The 17,774-nt window shown below is 51.4% G+C and overlaps 3 protein-coding genes across 17 annotated transcripts in view; 2 read left to right on the forward strand and 1 right to left on the reverse strand.

Annotated features, from left to right (window-relative positions):
* The first annotated feature begins 25 nt into the window (after positions 1 to 25).
* On the forward strand, positions 26 to 15,024 carry CCDC51 (coiled-coil domain containing 51). 8 transcript variants are annotated; one of them, XM_010337054.3, is made up of 5 exons: positions 26 to 341; positions 5,921 to 6,107; positions 12,164 to 12,362; positions 13,338 to 13,502; positions 14,034 to 15,024. In XM_010337054.3, the coding sequence occupies exons 2-5, from the start codon at positions 5,935 to 5,937 to the stop codon at positions 14,790 to 14,792; spliced, it is 1,296 nt and encodes a 431-aa protein (XP_010335356.2). In that variant the 5' UTR covers positions 26 to 341; positions 5,921 to 5,934; the 3' UTR covers positions 14,793 to 15,024. The 8 variants fall into 8 exon arrangements, with proteins under 8 accessions (XP_010335356.2, XP_074260018.1, XP_010335359.2 ...); XM_074403917.1 differs by lacking the exon at positions 26 to 341 and adding an exon at positions 362 to 1,308; XM_010337057.3 differs by lacking the exon at positions 26 to 341 and having other exon boundaries at positions 6,029 to 6,107; positions 12,043 to 12,362.
* TMA7 (translation machinery associated 7 homolog) lies at positions 2,633 to 6,573 on the reverse strand. 2 transcript variants are annotated; one of them, XM_039477605.2, is made up of 4 exons: positions 6,473 to 6,570; positions 6,327 to 6,382; positions 6,157 to 6,244; positions 2,633 to 2,829 (listed from the first exon to the last, which is right to left on the reverse strand). In XM_039477605.2, the coding sequence occupies exons 1-4, from the start codon at positions 6,486 to 6,488 to the stop codon at positions 2,795 to 2,797; spliced, it is 195 nt and encodes a 64-aa protein (XP_039333539.1). In that variant the 5' UTR covers positions 6,489 to 6,570; the 3' UTR covers positions 2,633 to 2,794. The 2 variants fall into 2 exon arrangements, with proteins under 2 accessions (XP_039333539.1, XP_074260020.1); XM_074403919.1 differs by lacking the exon at positions 2,633 to 2,829 and adding an exon at positions 2,836 to 3,314 and having other exon boundaries at positions 6,473 to 6,573.
* A 1,755-nt stretch (positions 15,025 to 16,779) lies between the features above and the next one.
* Positions 16,780 to 17,774, forward strand: part of PLXNB1 (plexin B1) — a 28,190-nt gene continuing 27,195 nt past the window's right edge. For 2 of the 7 annotated variants that reach the window (XM_074403912.1, XM_074403911.1), the window contains exon 1: positions 17,317 to 17,456. The gene's annotated coding sequence lies outside the window, so the exon portion shown is untranslated. The other 5 variants (XM_074403915.1, XR_012518720.1, XM_010337052.3 and 2 more) reach the window with 5 other exon arrangements.

Raw genomic sequence — 17,774 nt, forward strand, 5'->3', positions numbered from 1 at the left:
GCGCCGCCCCGCCCCGCCCCGCCCCGCCCGCTGCTCCGAGGTCAGGGTCGAGATTCTGCAGGTTTGCGACGAAGACTTAGGTGGGGCGCGACGCGTTATCGGAGAGGCTGGCGGCTCCGAGGCGCACCAGCTCCGTCGCGCGGGTGGCTTTGCTCTCCCTCCCTGGCACTTCGTGGAAGAGGGCCGCGCAGGAGCAGCTTGCCCTGGCATTCACGCGTGTTGCGTTTCAGTCGAGCCAGGCAGCATTCAGGGTGTGGTCTCCGAGATCTCGCTTTCGTTCTCCCGCCAGACCCACCTCCCACAAACCAAGGGGCATTCTTGAGGAGAGTGGAATATGTTGGGTGAGGATTATGAATAGAGCTGTCGTGTGCAGACACCTTCGGGAATAGTGACTGTTTCATATGCGTACATTTGAGGTAGGCCCAGGGAGGAGGAAAGTCCAGGGAGGAAAGTCCAAGGAGGAGCGATGTTTGGAGAAGTTTCTGTGTGGTGGGGGGTTGGGAGTTGCTCAGGCTGTTATCATTAATTCCTCTGAGTGGTAGAATGTTTTTTTTCCTAAGCTCTGGTTGTATGGAATGAGGCTCAGGAGGTCAAAGTAGTCCCCCTGTAAATGGCACCTGGGCTGTCGTATAGGTTGAGGGAAATTAGCAGGATAGAGGGCTGGCACATGAGATGATAATTCTACATTGAAAGGGAGGCCACACAAAGGCCAGGTAAGAGTTACCTGTGGCGAAGACAGAGGTAAAATTTCACGAAGGAGCAGCAATTTGAGCTGGGTTTGCGTGACTGACCAATTTTACTGGGCAGCAGTGGTGTGCAGAACACTTAGCTGCAATAGAGAATTGGCGGTGTAGAGTAACAGGAGCAAGACTCTTTCAGCCTTACCTGCTTAGTGCCAAACTTTACTTGTGAGTGTCCTAGGAGTGTTTGTGAAGGCATTAAATAAAAGGAAGATTAAATGAAAGGGAGATTGCTATCAGGGTCTACAACGTCTAAGGAGTTTAAAGTTTTTTGGAGTAACTGGTAGTCTTCCTCAGCTGCCCAAATGTTGCATGCTTAGCTGCTGCAGGACTCTGGTCTTGGAAAGAGACAGGACTGTTCACTTGTTAAAGAGGGATAGGTTCCACTAAGTAACTTGCTCTCAGCAACAGTGTGAATCACTGGTGCTCAGGTTTGTTTTAGCATAGGGCTGGGTGCCAGCTGGCAAGGCCCCATAGGGAATATCGTGAAGCCTAAAGAAGGGTGCTACTGGCTGTGCAACTTTCTGGAGAGGACCAACGCAGGCTTCCCCCTCTCCGCGCCTCCCGCGTTAGTATCTAGTACAGTAATCATGAAAGTTTTCAATATACCAAAACCTTTTCTAGTTTTGATTTAGCAAAGTCTCATAATGGTTCCAGAGCTCTCTTTGAAAATACATTCTCACAGAAAGCTTAGCATTGTTAGCATAGTTGTATCAAGGGCCTGGAAGAGAAATCCAAATACTTGTGCCTCTGAATTCATTTTTTTTTTTTTTTTAAATACAGGGTCTTGTTCTGTCTCCCAGGCTGGAGTGCAGTGGTGTGATCTTGGCTCACTGCAGCCTTCAACTCCTGGGCTCAAGGGATCCTCCCACTTCAGCCTCCCAAATAGCTGGGACTACAGAAGTGCACCACCACACCCAGCTAAGTGTTTCAATAGATATTTAGCATACATTATGGATGGTCTCTGTTCTTTTTGCATTTAGTGAGGAGCAAGTGGCAGGTATGCCTAGGACTCCAGTGCTGGGTAGCAGGAGGCAGAGTGAGCCCACATTTTGCCTTGCCTCCAACCTCTTACTTAGCATTGGCACCCCCTCCATCCACCAGCAAGTGGGCTGGGGCTTCCTGCAGCTGCTGCCCTGGACGTTTGGTGTGCGTGGGGACTTCACTGCCATCAACTTGGAGGAGCATGTTATTTGCCCTGCCCTGCTTCTTCCACGGTGGAGAAGTTCCTTGACAACAGACACTGCTCCCTGGTACATACCCCAGTGCCTGCACATAGCAGACTCCTTACATGAACAGACGAACAAGTCCCACTAAAACATAAGACAGTTTGGATGTCACAACATAAAAGTTGGGTTTTCTTTTCAAAATGCAAATTCTGGTTGGGCACAGTGGTTCATGCCTGTAATCCTAGCACTCTGAGAGGCCGAGGCAGGTGGATCACTTGAGGTCAGGAGTTTGAGACCAGCCTGGCCAACACTAAAAATACAAAAAATTAGCTGGGCATGGTGGCGGGTGCCTGTAGCCCCAGCTACTCGGGAGGCTGAAGTGGGAGAATAGCTTGAACCCAAGAGGTGGAGGTTGCACTGGATAGAGATGATGCCACTGCACTCCAGCCTGGGTGACAAACTGAGACTCTACCCCCTCCCCCACCAAAAAAAAGTGCAAATTCTTCTAATCTCATGTAACATATTCTGTCAGGTGTATAACCACACAAGAACAGGGTCCTTTCAAACCAGTTGGTTTAATTTCAGGTGATACAAAGTTTAAGGTAGAACAAGGACCAAAGAGCAGACTCTGGCAAGATTCTGAGCTGGTTTTACTTTAAATTCACAGTTATGGTAGGAATGACTTAGTGAAAACAACTAAAGAGATGATAAGCCACTGTTAAGTTTTTTTTTTTTTAATACAAAAGTTTATTCTTAAATGTACAACTGCTCCAAGACAACATTTAATTCCAGCTATAGGTGGCAAAGGATGCTATGGCAGGGAATACAGATGTTTAAATACGGATGAAATAAAGGGTCACCATCTCCTCAAGGACAAGGAACAGCTTACTTTTTGCCAGATTTCTTAATTCCACCTGTGGCTGCAAAAGAAAAATAGTCACAATCAGGGAAAAATACAGTTCTTATGGTAGAAGTCCCATGGGCCTGCTGTAGACCTTAGTAAAGCCTGGCTTTTATACTAGGCATTCACTTTAAAACAAACATGGATAGCAGTTTATTTTTTTAATTTTTATTTTCTTTTATTTATTTATTTTTTTTGAGATGGAGTTTTGCTTTTGTTACCCAGGCTGGAGTGCAATGGCACTATCTTGGCTCACCGCAACCTCCGCCTCCTGGGTTCAAGCAATTCTCCTGCCTCAGCCTCCCAAGTAGCGGGGACTACAGGCGCACGCCACCATGCCCAGCTAATTTTTGTATTTTTAGTAGAGACGGGGTTTCACCATGTTGACCAGGATGGTCTCGCTCTCTTGACCTCATGATCCACCCGCCTCGGCCTCCCAAAGTGTTGGGATTACAGGCGTGAGCCACCGCGCCATGGACAGCAGTTTCACTGATATTGTCTGTTCTGGGTAAAGGTAAAATGAGGATGAGATGGAGTACAAGCAATGGCTGGCTGCACACTGGTCTAGATCTATACTGCTGTATACTTCACAGATTGGCTTATTTAATCCTCATGCCATATCAACCTATTTTACAGAAAAAGAAGCCCCCCACCCCCTTTTTGTGATGGAGTGTTGCTTTGTCACCTAGGGTGGATTGCAGTGGTGTGATCTCAGCCCACTGCAGCCTCCACCTGCTGGGTTCAAGCCATTCTTCATGCCTTAACATCCCGAGTAGCTGGGACTACAGGTGCCTGCCACCATGCCCAGCTAATTTTGGTATTTTTAGTAGATAGGGTTTTACCATGTTGGCCGGGCTGGTCTTGAACCCCTGACCTCAAGTGATCCGCCCACCTCAGCCTCCCAAAATGTTGGGATTACAGATGTTGAGCCACCATGCCCAGCCAAAAAAGAAATCTTATTGTTAGGTATTGTTCAAGGTATGTGACAAGCCTGGATTCTAACCTGAATTGTCTGACTTCAAAGTCCACATTCTTTTTTTATTTTTTATTTAAAAAAAATTTTTTTTGAGACGGAGTTTCACTCTTGTTACCCAGGCTGGAGTGCAATGGCGCGATCTCAGCTCACCGCAACCCCCGCCTCCTGGGTTCAAGCAACTCTCCTGCCTCAGCCTCCTGAGTAGCTGGGATTACAGGCACGCACCACCATGCCCAGCTAATTTTTTGTATTTTTAGTAGAGACGGGGTTTCACCATGTTGACCAGGATGGCCTGGATCTCCTGACCTCGTGATCCACCCGCCTTGGCCTCCCAAAGTGCTGGGATTACAGGCTTGAGCCACCGTGCCCGGCAAAGTCCACATTCTTAACTGCCACATTACACTACCTTCCACATTATGATCCTGGCACCTGGTATGCTCTACCAATTTACAAATGACCGTATGTGTGAAACCCAGCAGGCAATTTAAGAAACAGGGTAAGATTAAGTATGCCTAATACAGGAAAGAGATCCAAAAGGGCTTGACAAAATAAAACTTAAAAAAAAAATTAGATGATGCTCAGTGAGAAACTAGCATAGAGTTACACTGACTGACCTTTTCCCTACGCACAATTACAGATTAAAAGAGGGTGCAAGATGCCTTTTTTTTTTTTTTTTTTTTTTTAAAGATAGGGCATTACTGTATCTCCCAGGCTGGTATACAGTGACACAATCACAGCTTACTGCAACCTGAACTCCTGTGCTCAAATAATCCTCTTACCCTGAACTCCTGTGCTAAGCAGTGCTGCTTCAGCCTTTTAAATAGCTGGGATTACAGGAAATAGGCCACTACCACCATGCCCAGCTAATTTTTAAATTTTTCTGTAGAGACAGGGTCTCCCTATGATGCTGTGAATCCTAGCCTTAAGCAATCCTCCTGCTTAGGCCTCCCAAAGTACTAGGATTACAGTCTTGAGCCACTGTGCCTGGCCCCTTACACCATTCTGAAAAGGGATCTCAAGAGCTAGAATCTCAGTGCTGGGTGGGTAAACGATAACGGATCAAACCCACCAGGAGAAGTCTTGGGAAGCCCCGGATGACACTCCCACCCTCCCTGTCTCCATCATGCCTATCGTGGCTCACAGTGCTCAAATAGGGCATAAACAACTGTGGAGAAAATAATCACTAGTTCGATGAATGTAAAATAAAGATGTACATACAGTACTAAAACTGCTGGGCCTGAAAAATCTTTTGAAATGTAATGAATTCCTCTTACATAAAAGAGGTAAAAGGGTGAAGGATTCGGTTAGAAAAGCATATGGAGCAACAGCACACCGAAGAGCCTGGACTTGGCACACTCAGAAGTAAAGACTAAGGAAGCAAAAGCATTTATTAGAGACAATATGAGCAGGAAAAAAAAAAAAAGTGGTGGCTGAGCGTGGTGGCTCACGCCTGTAATCCGAGCACTCTGGGAGGCCAAGGCGGGTGAATCACTTGAGGTCAGGAGTTCGAAAGCTGACCAACATGGTGAAACCGTCTCTACTAAAAATATAAGACAGCCAGGCGTAGTGGCCTGTAATCCCAGCTACTTGGGAGGTTGAGGCAGGAGAATCGCTTGAACCTGGAAGGCATAACCGAGATCGCGCTGCTGCACTCCAGCCTGGGTGAGAGGGAGACTCCTCAAAAAAGAAAAAAACGGCCAGGCGCGGTGGCTCAAGCCTGTAATCCCAGCACTTTGGGAGGCCGAGGCGGGTGGATCACAAGGTCAAGATATCGAGACCAACCTTGGTCAACAAGGTGAAACCCCGTCTCTACTAAAAATACAAAAAATTAGCTGGGCATGGTGGTGCGTGCCTGTAATCCCAGCTACTCAGGAGGCTGAGACAGGAGAATTGCCTGAACCCAGGAGGCGGAGGTTGCGGTGAGCCGAGATCGTGCCATTGCACTCCAGCCTGGGTAACAAGAGCGAAACTCCGTCTCCAAAAAAAAAAAAAAAAAGCTGTAAGTCAAGTAAGGTTCAAACACTAAGAAGACAGTAAAATACGAATTTGGGACAAGAGATTACGGAAGACACCGGGAAACTTAACTCTATGAATGTGTCCGAGGTAAAACATTTCACTGTTTCCATTTCTGCAGCTCTTCCCTAAGGAATGGAAGCCCCGACTGCCTGGGAGTCAGGAGACTTCGTTTCCAGCTCCCGCCCCTTACTGCTGCTGCAAATCCATGACTGGCTAGAGACCATCCGCTGCAGCGGACGTCGGAAACCGAGAGCTCGCAGTTCAGGAGGCAGGAAAAAGACATGCCCGCGCTCTCATCCCAACAGGTGCCTCATTGCGTTTGGCCGGCGTGAGCTCTACTCGGCCCCGACTTACCCAGGGGCCCCTTCCCCGCGGCCTTTGCTTTTAGCTCTTCGAGTTTCTTCTGCTCTTCTTTTTGTTTCTGCTTGAAAGCCTTGTCTTCCTGGGGAGAAGAGGAGCGGGTTCAACTCAGACCTGTCTCCCAGCCCCTCCGCACCCGCCCGCGCCTCCACGCCCGCCCTCACCTCGTCCATCTCCTTGGCCTGCTTCTTGGGCTGTTTCAGGGGCTTCTTCTTGCCACCTGTGGGGGACAGGAGCACGTTCGGCCTGCCCCCGCCGCCCGGTCCCCGCCCCGCCGTCCCCATAGTCCTCACCGTCCCGGAACACTTACCTTCCCGGCCGGACATGGCGCCTGCCGCCCCTTTCCCAGACCCTGCCACCGGAAACGGAGCGCTTGCCCCTACCCGCTTTCGTAGGCAGGGACGCAGCCCCGCTGATTGGTTCCTAGTCAGGAAGTTGAACTCTCGCTACCGGATGCGGCCTGCCAGGGGCGGACACTAACAGGTCAGAGGTCAGTTGAGTGGCAGACTCCCTGTCGGGCTGCGCCAGGTACGAGGAGCTAGGGTCGTCCCGCCAGGGTAGAATCCGGAACCACCGGAGGGGTACTTAATCGGAAGCCTCCCCAACCCCGCACCCCCCCCGCCGCGAGGCCTGTAGCTGTGCACGAGAAGAGCATTGCAGGTAGACAGCAGGGCATGTCCATGTGCAAAAGGCCTTGAAGATCGGCGCGTTCCTGGAACCGAGGAAAGCACAGTTTGAGTGGAGGGAGATTAGGCGGGGAGGTGGCAGAAGTGGACGGGAGCTATATTTCCTGGTCCTATAGCTTTGGAAGCCTCTGTACAAACTGTAAGGAGTTTGTTTTATAATATAGTCAGGGGTGCAGCAGTTTGCGAATTCTGTTTATTCATCCAGTACATATGTACTGTATGTAGGTACCAAGCTGACATTCTAGTAAGTGAGACGGACTATAACCAAGTAAGTGAAATACGTAATCTCAGGTCATGGGATATGTGCATGGAAAAAGCAAAGCGGGGAAAGTGGATCAAGAGTGCTAGGGTGGGAGTGGGATGGCCATATCTGATAGGGTGTATGGGGAAGGCCTCCCAAGGGCCTACTATGTGAGCAGGACTTGAAGAGGTGATGCAAGCAGCACAGATGGTAGCTGGCATGAAGGCCCCGAGGTGGGGATAATCTGGTGCGTTCCAGTAAGTTCAAGAAGGTCCATGTACTTGGAGTGGAGTGAGGAAAGGGAGACTAGTGGGAGATGAGGTCAGAGACGAATGAGAGCCAGTGGGTAGATGCCCTGTAGGGCATGGAAAGGACAGGCTTTTACCTTGAGAGAAGTGGGGAACCATTGTAGGGGTTGAGCAGAGAGACATGGTCCCAACCTGTGTTTGGAAAGGAGCACTGACTGTTCTGTTGACAATAAATTGCAGGGGCTGGAATAGAAGCAGGGTGACATCTGTCAGGAGGCTCTTGGGGTAATCCAGGCTAGAGATGTGTGTCATTGGGATCATTTGGGAGCAGTGGCAGAGGTAAGAGGAGGAAGGATCCTGGATTTAGAAAGCTAGTGGCATTTGCTAGATAGATGGATGTGAGGTGGGAGAGAAAAGTGGGGAATTGCAGGTGATGCAAGGTTGTTGGCCTGAATATTTGAACTTGGGATTGCCCTCATCCATGATGGAGAAGGCTATGGGAAAAACAGGTTTGGGAGGGGAAGATGAGATCCCCATTAGGTTTTCAGGCAGAGATATGGGTTGGGAAATTTGATAAATGAGCCTGGAACCCTGGGGAGAGAGGTCTGGGCTGGATAAGTCAAGAGTATAGCTTTGTTTTGTTTGAGATGGAGTCTTGCTCTGTCGCCCAGGCTAGGGTGCAGTGGCATGAACTTGGCTTACTACAACCTCAGCCTCCAGGCTTCAAACGATTATCCTGCCTCAGCCTCCCAAGTAGCTGGGATTACAGGTGCCCGCCACTGTGCCTGGCTAAGTTTTATATTTTTAGTAGAGATAGGGTTTCACCATCTTGGCCAGGCTGGTCTCAAATTCCTGACCTCATGATCCACCTGCCTTGGCCTCCCAAAGTGCTGGCCTCCCACAGTGAGCTACTGTGCCTGGCCAGTTTTTGTTGTTGTTGTTTTTAAATAACAGCTTTTTGATATATAACTTGCATACCATAAAATTCACACAATATGTACAATTCAGTGGTTTTAGTATATTCATACAGTTGTATGTCCGTCACCAAAATAAATTTTTTAGACCATTTTTATAGATGAATTTTAAAACCCCAGGACTGGATAAGAGAGCAGTCTGAGTGCTGAATGCTAGGGTGCTACAGAGTCTGGACAGTGTTCGGAGGTTAGGCAGATCCGTGGGGACTGGAAACCAAGTGAAAATGGCATGTGAAGGAGGAGGGAGTGAGGCCGGATTAGTGGGAGCTGGACGGAATTGGAGAAGAGGAGCAGAGACAGTGAATTCAGGCAGTCTGTCAAGGAGTTTAGTTATAAAGGGAAGCAGAGAAATGGGGCAGTTGGTGGTGGGGGTGTCAGATTGATTACTGAGCAGTGTCTCAGGAGGAGAGAGGATCTGGGACCTGGGGCACAGGCTGGTCTTCCCTAGAAGCATGATGTTTTTTGTTGTTGTTGTTTGTTTGAGATGGAGCCTTACCCTGTCCCCCAGGCTGAAGTGCAATGGCGCAGTCTCTGCAACCTCTGCCTCCTGGGTTATAGCGATTCTCCTGCCTCAGCCTCCTCCCAAGTAGCTGGGATTACAAGCACCCACCACTATGTCTGGCTAACTTTTGTATTTTCAGTAGAGATGGGGTTGGTCAGGCTGGTCTTGAACTCCTTCAGATGATCCACCCACCTCAGCCTCCTAAAATGCTGGGATTACAGGCATGAGCCACTGTGCCTGGCCTGAAGCATGCTTTTTTTAAATCCTGAGGATCAATAAAGGAGGTGGAAATGGGGCAGTTGCTAGTGGTTGGGAAGGTATGGTGGGAGTTTGTGGAAGTTCTCCAATTTTTTATTTTCTTGGTGTAAAATGAAGCAAGCAGGCCATCAGCTGGAAGTGAGGACGAGGAGCAGATAATAGAGGCTTGAGAAAAGGGCAGTTGGAAGAAGACAGCCATCTACATAGAGTAGGAGAATAGATCTGAGGGGGCAGCATTCTGAACTTGACTCTCAGGGCCCTGCTTCACCTGTCCAACTTCTCCATCCACTCTTGGCTTTTGCTTTCCAGCTGCACTGACTGCCTTTCAGGTTTTGGGTGACCTCAGGCACTTTCCTCCTTTTCCCTCTGCCAGGAACATTCTTCCCTTTGCTTGTTGAAGGGCCTGTGAAACATCTAAGTGGTGACATCCTCAGGGCTGAGAAACAGGGCCCAGGGTTGGGGGCTGGTAGGGTGGTGGAGAAAGAGGGACCGGAGTGGAGAAATAGCTTGGCAATTATTGCCACATTCCTTTATGAAGTCTCTGCTGCCACCTAGCCTATGTTCTAGTGAGAGAATAGGCAACACGTAAGCAAGGAAATGTGTCCATCAGGAGGAAAATGGAGCAGAGAAGGTAGTTGGGGAGGGACTGGTCAAGGAAGCTTTACTGAGGTGATATTTGGGCAAAGATGAAGATGTTAGGGTGAGCCGAGTAGACTTGTCGTGGAAGAGTCATCCAGCTGGAAGAGCACAGAGGCTGGAGCAGAGAATGGCAGTAGAAGGAAGAGGATGAGGGCTGAGAGGTCTCAGGGCTTTTGGCCATTGCCAGGTGAAATGAGAGCTATTGTGGGGGTTTGATCAGAGGGATATAATCTGATTTATGTGTTACAGAGCCTTGGGCTGCCATGTGCAGAACCTGGGGTTGGGAGAGCAGGGGAGAAAGCCGAGATTGCATAGGAGACAGTAGTTGTCATCTCTGCCAGGAACAGGTGACCTTCCTGGGGTCTAAGAGTGGGTTTCTAGTAGAGGAGGTGCTGGGAAAGGAGGCTGAGAAGGTTCTGGAGGAAGCCAAGAGGGGCAGTGATGTTGGGAAGGGAGGGTGTTGAAAGTGGTGCCAGCCATGGCAGATGCTGCATGCTTTGTTTGCTTTGATGAAGGATACACTTGCAGGGCCATTATGGGGTCCCAACCTGTGCGTCATGGGTGCTGGCGTTAAGGCCTGGGAGTCTGACTGGGCTGCTGGGGCCTGGATGGTATGTAGCCTCATGGGCATGGAACCCAGCCTTATGAATGGGGCCCAGGTGTTTGGGTGTGGCACCAGCTTGGGACCACTGTCACAGTGATGTTCCCTTCTGAGGCTCTCAGCTCAGGCCCACTTTGCCCAGAAGCCATGTTCCTACCCAACCAGCTGTTTTCAACGGGCCTGAGCTTCTCCAAAGACAGTTCTTAGCACAGCATGATGGGGAGGAGGCTGGGATGCTGTGGGCGGCCTCTGTCTCACGTCATTTTCCATCAGGAAGCCCCTTTCTGTTCTGTAACTGGAGCTCCTTCAATCCCTTCCTGTCTGCACCTCCCTCTGCCTTTCTCTCTGGCCTGCTCCGTTGGCCACCAGGTGTCGCTCTCACAGCCAGGATCAGCGCTTAAGAACTTCGAGGTGTGGTTTGGCCAGAGGAGGGTGCTGTTAGCTCAGCTTTTTCCAGGAAAATGAGTCACCTGGCCATCTCTTTCAGGGGCAGGGGGGTCCTCAGAATCACTGCCACTCTTGGGGTCAGGTGAGGCCTGATTCTGGATAATGGGAGGCTCCTTGCTGTTCAGGTAATGAAAAGCAGGCCCAAACATCAAAGCAGATGCAAAAAGGAAAGATTAGAGAAACCTAACCCTCTGGGTGCAGTGGCTCACGCCTGTAATCCCAGCACTTTGGGAGGCTGAGGCAGGTGGATCACAAGGTCAGGAATTCAAGACCAGCCTGGCCGAGATGGTGAAATCTACTAAAAATACAAAAATTATCCGGGTGTGGTGGCAGGCGCCTGTAATCTCAGCTGCTCAGGAGGCTGAGGCAGAGAATTGTTTGAACCCAGGAGGTGGAGGTTGCAGTGAGCTGAGGTCACGCCACTGCACTCCAGCCTGGGCAACAGAGTGAGACCCAGTCTCAAAAAAAAAAAAAAAGAAAAAGAAAAGAAAAAAAGAAACCTAACCCATTGAGCAGTGGCAGGTTGGAGAGAAAAGAGAAAGCTTATGGAAGGTGAGAAGTATGAGACTGAGAGTTGGGGTCTGGAAAGTTGGGGTGGAGTTGGATGGTGTGAACCTAAGAAAAGTCCTCTGTGGCAAAAAGTGTTGTTGTTTTTGCCCCTGGAATTGTCTTAGAGGAGAGCTGAGAGTTTTCTGTCTTGGGTCACAAATGGCCTGTGTCCTTATATCCTCACACAGAATTGAAACTCTTGCTTCCCTGGTGCTGAGCCAGCTCTTGGAGAGTCTGGGAAGTTGGTTTTGAGGCTGTTTTACAGAAATGATCCTGGTTCTTAATCTTCCTGAATTCCCCTGAGTTCTACAACATTGTGGGGAATCTTTATGCATCTTTGTGGGGCTTTGTCAGCATGTGTACAACTCCAGTTTCAAAACTGTCTTTGATATTAGAAACCTTGGCACCAGGATTCTCATTCAAGTCATAGCAGAGAGACCTGGGGAATGCAGGGAGCTGGGTAGCAGGGAAGGGTCTGCTTTGTGAGGCATGGTGGTGGACACTGGAAGGCATGGTATCCTAGAGGCCCTTTCTCAAGAGTTCCATTGTCCAAGAGCACCCAGGGGAGACCATCCTCTTGCCATAGGGACCGAAGTTTCGACCCAACAAGGTGGTGCTCAGTTTAGATGATTTTAGTGGAGATGAGTCTGTTCAGAACTCTCCCCAGGCCTCTAAACTGACTTATGTCCAGCCTTTCTCAGCTGTGAGCTGACCTGTCTGGCCTCCCCCTCACAGATCTCCTGATGATGGGGCGCAGCCCTGGGATTGCCATGCAGCACATCATGGGTGTGCCCCATGTACTGGTTCGGAGGGACCTCCTTGGAAGGGACCTCTTTATGACCAGGACTCTCTGCAGCCCAGGCCCCAGCCAGCCCAGAGAGAAAAGACCGGAGGAGGTGGCCATCGGGCTGCATCACCGCCTTCCAGCACTGGGAAGAACCCTGGGGCACAGCATTCAGCAACGAGTGACCTCCACAGCCAAGACTTGGTGGGACAGATATGAAGAGTTCGTCGGACTCAATGAGGTTCGAGAGGCCCAGGGAAAGGTGACGGAGGTGAGGAGGGGACCTGGGGTGGCTGGCCCTGCCCTTAGACTTGGGAAATGTGCCAAACCAGCCACATGGTGCTGGGTGCGACATCCAGACTTGTGTTTGGCCTCATTTCTCACTTGGAAACTTGGGCTTGATGCTTCACATGGGTGAAGGTCTCCATGTAACTGTGCCACCTACTTTCCCTGAAAACAGTTATTGTGTACCAATATGTCCCTGGCATTAATGTCCATTCTGTGAAGCCAGCAAATACTTCCTTTACGGACTGTTTGGGGGTTGATGGTGAGAGTTACCTGGGGCTTGCTGCGATACTGTTACCGTGTGTAATTATAACATCTGTTGTGAAGGTGGAGGGCACTGGGAAATGTCACACTGCGAGGTGGAAAGAGCTGCCTGTGGTTGTCAAGTCCTTCGTGGTGGCAGAAATGCATTCTGCCATCTCTGTTCCCACTCATGCTTAGGCATGGAGTAGTGTGGCAAGGTGGGAAGAACCTGGGGGTTCTGCTGGGGCTTTAAAACAAATGATGCCGTGGAGATTGTGAGCTTGGCTGAGCTGGTGTTTCTGGGTCTATAAACTGGAGGCCACAGCAGTGCCTTTCATGGCATTGTTACGAGGCATAAATTACGCAGCACACGGCAAACAGCCACCAACACAGGTTCCTCACTGTGGTTTGTATCAGGCAAGAATAGACTGGGTTTGACGAACACAAATTGTGTGCATTGTTAGCTGTTTTCAGGATTTTCAGGGGCATGTTATTTCTGCTCGAATGGCTATATCTCATGATTCTGATGGGCGTGGCCCAAGGCTGTACTTTGAGCACCACTGGGTGAGCCAGGATTAGTGTCTAAGGAATTCCGTTTCTCCCCTTTGCAGCTCACACCCCAGTGACCTCCTCTTAGCCACAGCCTCGCTGGGAATGCAGCTGAGCCTGTGTGGGTGTGGAGAGAAGGTGCAGATGGCCTCCGGTTTTCTCTCTGCAGGCAGAGAAAGTGTTCATGGTGGCTCGAGGGCTTGTCGGAGAGGCTCGGGAGGACTTGGAAGTTCACCAGGCCAAGCTGAAGGAAGTGAGGGATCGCTTGGACCGTGTCTCCAGGGAGGACAGTCAGTACTTGGAACTGGCCACTCTCGAGCACAGGATGCTACAGGTAGGCACCTCAGGAGGCAGCCGTTTCACACCTGGACAGTGACCCTAGCCTAGCAGATCATGGAGGTGCTGGGTGGCAGCCCTGACTGGTCTGTGATCAGAGGCCTGGTACAGAAGTGAACTGAAGCTCCTATGGAGGGACAGGGCCCCAGGCTTCTAGAGCCTATCCATTTACTTCCTTCTGGAGTATTGGGGCCAACTGTTCAAGGCAGTGTAGCCTGGGACCCAGAATGCTGAGGAGGGAGAACCATGGAGGAGCTGGCCCAGGGAATGCTGGATACTTCCCTTCCTGTAGACATAAGTGCACCTCTGGTCAAACCCAGGACTGCTCAGGTGGGACGATCATGCAACTCACTTTGATCACTCCCAATTCCTCCGACCCAGCCAGGTTTGTGCTACCTTTATTCATTCAGCATTGGTCTATGAAACATGTACTCTGCCAGACACAAGGTAGTGAGCCATCTGCGGGTGGCTATAGCTTCAGGGCCACCTTGTGCCCATGTAACCCAGTAACATGGCTTTGCTTCTGCAGGAGGAGAAGAGACTTCGCACGGCTTATCTGCGTGCAGAAGACTCTGAGCGTGAGAAGTTCTCCCTCTTCTCTGCGGCTGTGCGGGAAAGTCACGACAAGGAGCGCACAAGGGCTGAGAGGACCAAGAACTGGTCTCTCATTGGCTCCGTCCTGGGGGCCCTGATTGGTGTGGCTGGCTCCACCTATGTGAACCGTGTCCGGCTACAGGAGCTGAAGACCTTACTCCTGGAGGCACAGAAAGGGCCTGTGAGTCTTCAGGAGGTCATTCGAGAACAGGCATCTAGCTACTCGCTCCAGCAGAGGGACCTCCACAATCTCATGGTGGACTTGAGGGGCCTGGTACATTCTGCTGGGGCAGGGCAGGGCTCTGGGTCACGGGCAGGTACTCCCCCAACCAGAGACAGAGACGTAGATGTCCTTTCAGCTGCCTTGAAAGAGCAGTTCAGTCATTCCAGGCAGGTCCATTCATGTCTAGAAGGTTTACAAGAGCGGCTTGATGGCCTAGAAAAGACTTGTAGCCAAATGGCTGGGGTGGTTCAGCTTGTAAAGGCTGCAGCACACCCAGGCCTGGTGGAACCAGCAGACGGGGCTATGCCCAGCTCCCTGCTGGAGCAGGGGAGCGTGATCTTGGCACTGTCGGACACGGAGCAGAGACTAGAAGCCCAAGTCAACAGGAACACCATCTACAGCACCCTGGTCACCTGTGTGACATTTGTGGCCACATTGCCTGTGCTCTACATGCTATTCAGGGCCAGCTAATCCCTGGCCCCTCCTTCGGAGGGTCTGAGGCAATAGCTGCGCATGTGGATTTAGTTAGAGAGTAACAATGAAGCAAGCCTTTGGGAGGTGCACAACCTCAGCCTGAAGGAGCAGTATCTGTGTGGCTCACCAGCAGGCACGCTTTGCTTTGTAGGCAAGGTTCATTTACATTAATTATCAAAACAGTGCTAATGTCCAATTAAAATGTCCTGAGTTTTATTATTTGAAACAATCAGACTGAGTTTTTTTGTTCATTGAGAATCAAGATCCAAGACCTGAAGGTTGGGTCTGGAGTTGGAGTAGTCACCCCTTTAGTTTCTCTCTCATCTCCTCTTTGTCCTCTTTCCTGAACTGTTTTGAATGCACTCCTGAGGCCTAGATTTTCATTTTGAATTTCCTGGCCTGCCCTCCACAACCTGACTGTCCTGTGTCAGATGGCCTGGGAGTTCCAGCAAGTGGAACCTAGCCCACTGCCTACTCGTTGGTGACCATGGTTACTTCCCATCTCCTGGATCATTTTCTCTACCCTGTGGGGCAGAACTTCCCGGTGTTAATACTGGAGGAGTGGTCAAAGGAGAGCAGGGAAGAGAGATTGGAGGAATGCTTGATAAATGTTGCTGGGGACCTCAGTATAGGGATTGGTGGCCAATCTGGATCCCTGGTACAGAGCGTGCTTTGGGCAGCACTGGTGTGCCACTAGGGCTGGGTGCACACCCACACACAGCCCGGGGATAACTTCCACAGCCATGGGCAGAGCTCAGGCCACAAGTGGTATGAATGGAGAAGCAGTGATAGGGAGGGGTCTCCCACAGGTGGGAGGTGCAGTGGGGCATGTGTAGGACCTTTTCAGAGGGGAACCATGACCCTTGATCTCTTGGACTAAATGGCCATGGGTGGCTTTGTTTGCCCTGGTAAACAGGAGCTTTGGGCTGGTTTTCAGTCCTGGTGTTGGAGTATTGCAGGTCTGACACATTGCAGATAACCCACTCCCCTTTGAGAGCTCAGGGGGTAGCTATATGCAGGGGCTGCAGGTGGGGCTTGTTCACTGGTGCCTGTGCAGAGCTGAGTGTCAGAACCTGTGGAGCCAGGAGTGTTTCCCTTAAGGCACATTTCCTTCTTGGAGCCTGGGCTCAGTCTTGGGCAGTGAGCATGGGCTAAATGCCCCCTACCCCAGTACTCAGCACTTGATCCCTCAATCACTCTATCCTTGGTGAGTAATGGCTCCCCAGAATGGCATGGGATGGAAAGAGCCCTGCACTTAAAGTGTCCACACTCCTCATAGGGCAGGAGGCCCCATATCTGTGTACAGATGAAGCGGGTTGTGGGGTTTGGAAGTCCCAGTTTCCTCTGGGGTGAGGTAGATCCTGAAGGGTGTGCACTTAGATGAATGGATTTGGGGAGGGAAGGATTCTGTGCATGTAGAGGGGGCTCCCACAAACTGCAGAGGTAGGAAAGCCAAAGTGGGTGAGAGACTGGGGCAGACTGTCCTGGCTGGGGTGGTGATGGATATGGGGGAGTTGCACATAATGAGGTGGCGGATCCGGGGTGCCAGGTGGGCAGTCTCTGAGGTCAGAGGCTAAGGGTGAGGGATCCAGGGAGACATTGCTATGCTGGTGCAGACAAGGTGCTAAGCAGTGGTGGGAGGCAGTGATAGGGAGGGGTCTCCCACAGGTGGGAGGTGAAGTGGGGCATGTATATGACCTTTTCAGAGGGAAAGTGACCCTTGAACTCCTGGACTAAATGGCCATGGGTGGCTTTGTTTGCCCTGGTAAACAGGAGCTTTGGGCTGGTATTCAGTCCTGGTGTTGGAGTATTGCAGGTCTGACACATTGCAGATAACCCACTCCCCTTTGAGAGCTTAAGGCAGTTCGTATGCAGAAGCTGCAGGTGGCGACTGGACCCGCACCTGGACTCAAGTGCTGGAAGTGGAAGTGGAGAAAAATGGGTGACCTGAGGGGTTGGGGAGGGAGAATTTGAAAGGCACAGAGCCTGGAAGATGAGTGACGGGAGGCCCTTGATAGCAGGTGGGAGATGGGAAGAGGGTGTCTGTAGCTCTAGGGCAATAGCCAGTGCAGATGACCTGAACCCCAGCTTTCAGATGATGCCTGTGTGACAGTTTTGCCTCCCAGGAAGCTGTGCCAGTGGCCTTGAGCCAAAGTCCTCCAAAAGCCGTAATAGGATAGGCCAGGTTCTGGATCCTGAGTTAGCCGTAGGCATGCCATGGTGTCAAGGGCCCTGCACAGGGGACAAATGGGCCCCAGGAAAGAACCCTTCTGCCAACGTTTCCTTCTGCAGAAGGCCCAGACGTTTGCCAGTGAGGGAGCCCAGACTTGCCCAACGCTTCCCAGCTTGGGGTGGCTCCAGGTCCGGGTCAAGGGCTGAGAAGAAAGAAGTGAGCCCTTGCTTGTGCGCCTCTGCAGCCCAGGTGCCCTGCCTGCACAGTCCCGCTAGAGGTGGTAACACCCCCATTTGCTGGTGAGCGAAGAGGCTGGGGTGGGGGTTGGTGTCAGGTTACACGGCTTAGTTGATGGCGCAAGCCAGGTCCAAAGCCCATGCTCCTCTCAAACAGCCAGAGGTGGGGGCCGGAAGGAGGGATTGGCTGCTGGGGAGTCTGGTGGGCAGGGCCAGGTGCGCAGGGAAGAAACAAGGCGCCTCGGAGTTCAGGTAAAGAAAGTTGAGGGGGATGACCATCGGAGCCGGGGAAGGAAGGGAAAGGGAGCTCCCGGCGTGGGGCGAGGCCAGGCGCAGGCAGAACGGGCCGGGCAGGTGAGGGACCCGGGTGCGACCCGGCTCTGGTGGGGCGGGAATAGGCCGGGGCGCGGTTCCACCAGCACTTGCGGGTGCGGAGCGCAACCCCCCGCCTTGGCCCTTCGCAACCGGAAAAGCTCCCAGTTTCAGCTCCAAGGCGGCGGGCAGGTGAGGCCGGCGGGGCGGGGTGGCCCTGGCTCCAGGGGTTCCCTCCTCACCCCCCGGGCGACCCGC

This window comes from Saimiri boliviensis, chromosome 8, assembly GCF_048565385.1.
Source record: "Saimiri boliviensis isolate mSaiBol1 chromosome 8, mSaiBol1.pri, whole genome shotgun sequence".
Lineage (NCBI taxonomy): Eukaryota > Metazoa > Chordata > Mammalia > Primates > Cebidae > Saimiri > Saimiri boliviensis.